Source organism: Atta cephalotes (assembly GCF_000143395.1).
Source record: "Atta cephalotes unplaced genomic scaffold scaffold00049, whole genome shotgun sequence".
Classification (NCBI taxonomy): Eukaryota; Metazoa; Arthropoda; class Insecta; order Hymenoptera; family Formicidae; genus Atta; species Atta cephalotes.
The window spans coordinates 1782256-1786045 of record NW_012130113.1 but is presented as its reverse complement, the minus strand read 5'-3'; the positions used below and the strand labels follow the sequence as shown (position 1 = coordinate 1786045).

The window sequence follows — 3790 nt, the reverse complement described above, 5'->3', positions numbered from 1 at the left end:
TGTGTGTGTGTGTGTGTGTGTGTGTGTGTGTGTGTGTGTGTGTGTGTGTGTGTGTGTGTGTGTGTATGGCTAAAGATTTCTTTTTAAATATGTAACTTAGATTAAAGAAATATATATCAGATATTCCTGCCAAAAAAAAATATTTCCTGAGTATTAAAGCCCATGGATTGTTGTTAAATGAATTTATTGCTTATATTAGGGCATTGAAATTAATGACTCAGGTTTTACTTGCTAAATTTATGCAAAGTATAATTATAGCAAAAGAAAAATGCGTTTTCTTTTATAAAAAATGTTATAACTTAAGTAATGCAGGCGCTGTAAATCGATATAAATTCAGATATTATATATATCATAAATTTGAAATTATGTAAAATAATTGTATTAGAGTCTTCTAATTAAAATATCAAATAACACTTTTGATTTAGATAATTAATGAAAAACTTAAAAACTTAAAAAATATCCGATAAGTAATTTAAAAAATTTTAATGAGTACCTGTGTGCATAAAAAATCGAGATATTATTATTAAAACTTTTTCACTTGAATGATCTTGTGGATATTGTGGTAACGAATAACTTCTACATCTATTTTCTTTTCTAGAGAGCATAAGAGAGCAATAATTCGTACAAAAATTTAAATGCAAAAAAAATAATGATAAAATTTGTTTCATTTGCCAATGTTGTAAAAAAAATTTCACTAAAATAATTAAAAATCATCGGCTAAATCTTTTTTGTAAAGACTACACAGTAATGTGTGAAGAGAAACATCGTTAATTATATAATATAGTGATGCGCAACCTTGGATCATTTTCAGAAATAGGGTAAAATCTTGTGGGTTGTATAATATTTAATTCGTTTGTACAAAATAGAAAATATGATTTTATATTTTCAAAAATGAGGCAAGCCACAAAAATCTATAGGTGAGCCGCATGCATGCCGCAAGTTGCGCATTACTAATATAATAAACATATTTTTATTCGTTTTGATAAAAATATAGCGCAAGTAAAATATCGATCATGAGATTTTACTTCGCGCTTACACGAATTATAAAATATATTACTATCACGCTCCATTATTTACATGCAGTCTTTTTTTCGCATATATCGGTATAAACAAGAGTATAAACATGAAAACTAACGCTACTTTTAAGATATCAAAATGTTAGATAGACTTGAATTAAAAAATGCACAAATGAAAAAAAAAAGAAAAGGAAATGATATAATATGGCACCCCATCGAGGATTTTATTTGAGGATAAAAGATGCCGAAACGCAAGCTCGTTTCTTTCTCCCTCATAATTATGTCCGTGTTTAAAATATGGCAATTATTATGGCGCGAACTTAATCATGGCACAAGTGCAGAATTCTTTGTACCGACCTCTAACATCAGGAAATATGAAGCAAAGAGAATATATTTTTTTTCAAGTTTCTCGCTTTCACATAAAACCTTTTCTTTTCTTTATTAATCTATCAAATAACGTAAAAGTGTTCATATTATTGCGGGATAATAATTTTCTTGCCAATTGTATGATCATTCATTTTTTCTGTTCTCACTTCCTATTCTGGCACTCATTATTTCTCGCACACTTGCATCTATCTATTACTATGCAATTTCGATAATACTTATTGAGCGAATTAAGCGAGAGTACGATATTTACAGATTCGCATCGGAGAAAAAAGAAAGTGAACTCTTATATAATTTTAACAATGTCTACTCGACATACAAAAAGAGAGAAAATTACATGCTGCAAATTGAGAATTTGAAGGCATATATCTGTTTTCTCATCCTAAATTTTTCTCATTTGTTATCGTTGAATATTATGTGATGAATATCATATGTGACAAACAATATAAGTCATATCTCGAGATAGTTACTAGATTTTATCATAATCCATTCCATTCTCATCCTCCTCTCTTTTTGCGAATTCAGTATTAATATTCTGTTAAGAATAAAAGATTATTTAAACTGTTCGTGTCTTGTTGCGCAAGGTTGAAGAAGAAATGAAATATTCATCAGAAAAGATAGAAACTCAGTAATGTTTCTAATGTTTATATAAAAAAATGATAAGTAGAACCAAGCCATTAGACGAATAAGAATTCGTTTTGCTCTCATCTTAACGGATCAGAATTTGTGATCATTCTGACGGTTACCGTGTTTTATGATTCCCATGAGAGAAAGAGCGGTTTCTGCGGACAGGTCCCAGTCACAAGAAACGCGGGCCCCTGGCCAACTCTCTCCCCGTCTTCATTAGGGGCTAAGAGCGCCCGGTAAAAAGCGGAATATCCGGGCGACGCAAAGTGTTTCGCCGATACCTTATGTGGTTTTACGATCGTTACCTTTATGGCTTCTCATTTCTCCCTTCCTTCCCACTTTCGCATTTTTTCCTTTTCTTTTAGTGCCTCAGGATACTTTCCCCCTTGACTCTTATTCTCTCCCCTTCTATCTTGCTCGTACTTTTGTCCACTGCCGAGTTGCATCACTCAGGGCGGAATTTACTCTGAGGATCGACGAGGAAGAGGATTGGAGAAAGATTCGATTACATATCCGCCGATGTCGTTCGGGAGATTTAAGTCATACTTCAGTATCCAATCCTTTCGACTAGTAGATGGGACGGGACGAATTAGGACGTTCGTGGATTTTATGACATTTAAAAATTATTCACGAGCGGCATTTAGGGCAATTAAATACGCTTATACCACCTCGTAGGCTAATATTGCCTATAAGAAAGAAGAAACGCCCTTAAGGCGTTTTTCAAACTATGAAGATGTGTCATATCGCTGCGATGTGCAATCAAATTCATTTCTATACGCAACAAGCACGTAGCATCCACTTCGTTCTAAACGTTCGCCATAAATTAACCGGGAAAATTAATCACTAGAATATTAATTTATCTTTCAAATTAAACTATAAAATCGCTCTTGATTGTCTATAAGATATATATTTTATCTATAATGTACGTTTGCTCTTCCACTCGATAGAGTGCCAACGCAACTCTGTAACTAGACTAGTTCTTCTCTCCTCGACCGAAGGAAAAGGAATCGATTTACAATCGACGCAAATTCCGTTTGCTCTGTCTCGAGCCGGCGATTAGGCGTTTGTTGTTGCGTTTCGTCGGGGTAGCCAGTAAGGGTGTCTTACACGGGCCAGCGTGCGGTTTCGACGAGCATGAGATGCAGAATTCAATGGAGCAACCCTGCCTCGAGCAGGCCCCCACGTTCTTCTCGCTATCCACATGACAGGGAAAGCTGCATCTCGGACATGGCAACAGGTATTCACCATTAGCAAGCGTACGACTAGCCTGAAACAAGAAAGAAAGAGATTATTATTAATATCGAAACAATAAAACGGATGATATAGCTTCTTTTATTAAATTCATTATTTAATAACAAATGGATGGAACGAACGTTTTTCTTGTGAATAAATGTCGCTTATTATATTCTTAAATATTTTTTATTTCTCTTCTTAAATAATTTTTAATTTCTCTATGTAAAGCTAATTTAAATTTTTACATAAAATTAAAAGTCTTAAACAACAACCATTCGATTTAAAATGATGTAAAAGTTAGAATCTATCCGAAATTAAAATCCTTTGAAGATTTCCGATCTAATCTTTTATTAACGTTTATAGAAACATACTGACTTATATAATATAAGCTACGCTTACAAGTAATAAGACGGCTTCTCGCCTGTTGAGAAATAATTAATGAGATTAGTTGTGTTGATGTGTGTGTGTGTGTGTGTGTGTGTGTGTGTGTGTGTGTGTGTGTGTGTGTGTGTGTGTGTGTGTGTGTGTGT

The 3790-nt window shown here is 33.5% G+C and overlaps 1 protein-coding gene across 1 annotated transcript in view; it reads right to left on the bottom strand.

The window, feature by feature from the left end:
- Positions 1-3039: 3039 nt before the first annotated feature.
- The window catches only part of LOC105622848, a 38465-nt gene continuing 37714 nt past the window's right edge, over positions 3040-3790 (bottom strand). The window contains exon 2 of the mRNA XM_012204260.1: positions 3040-3294. Within this exon, the coding sequence (XP_012059650.1) occupies positions 3040-3294 (255 nt within the window). The remainder of the gene's footprint in view (positions 3295-3790) is intronic.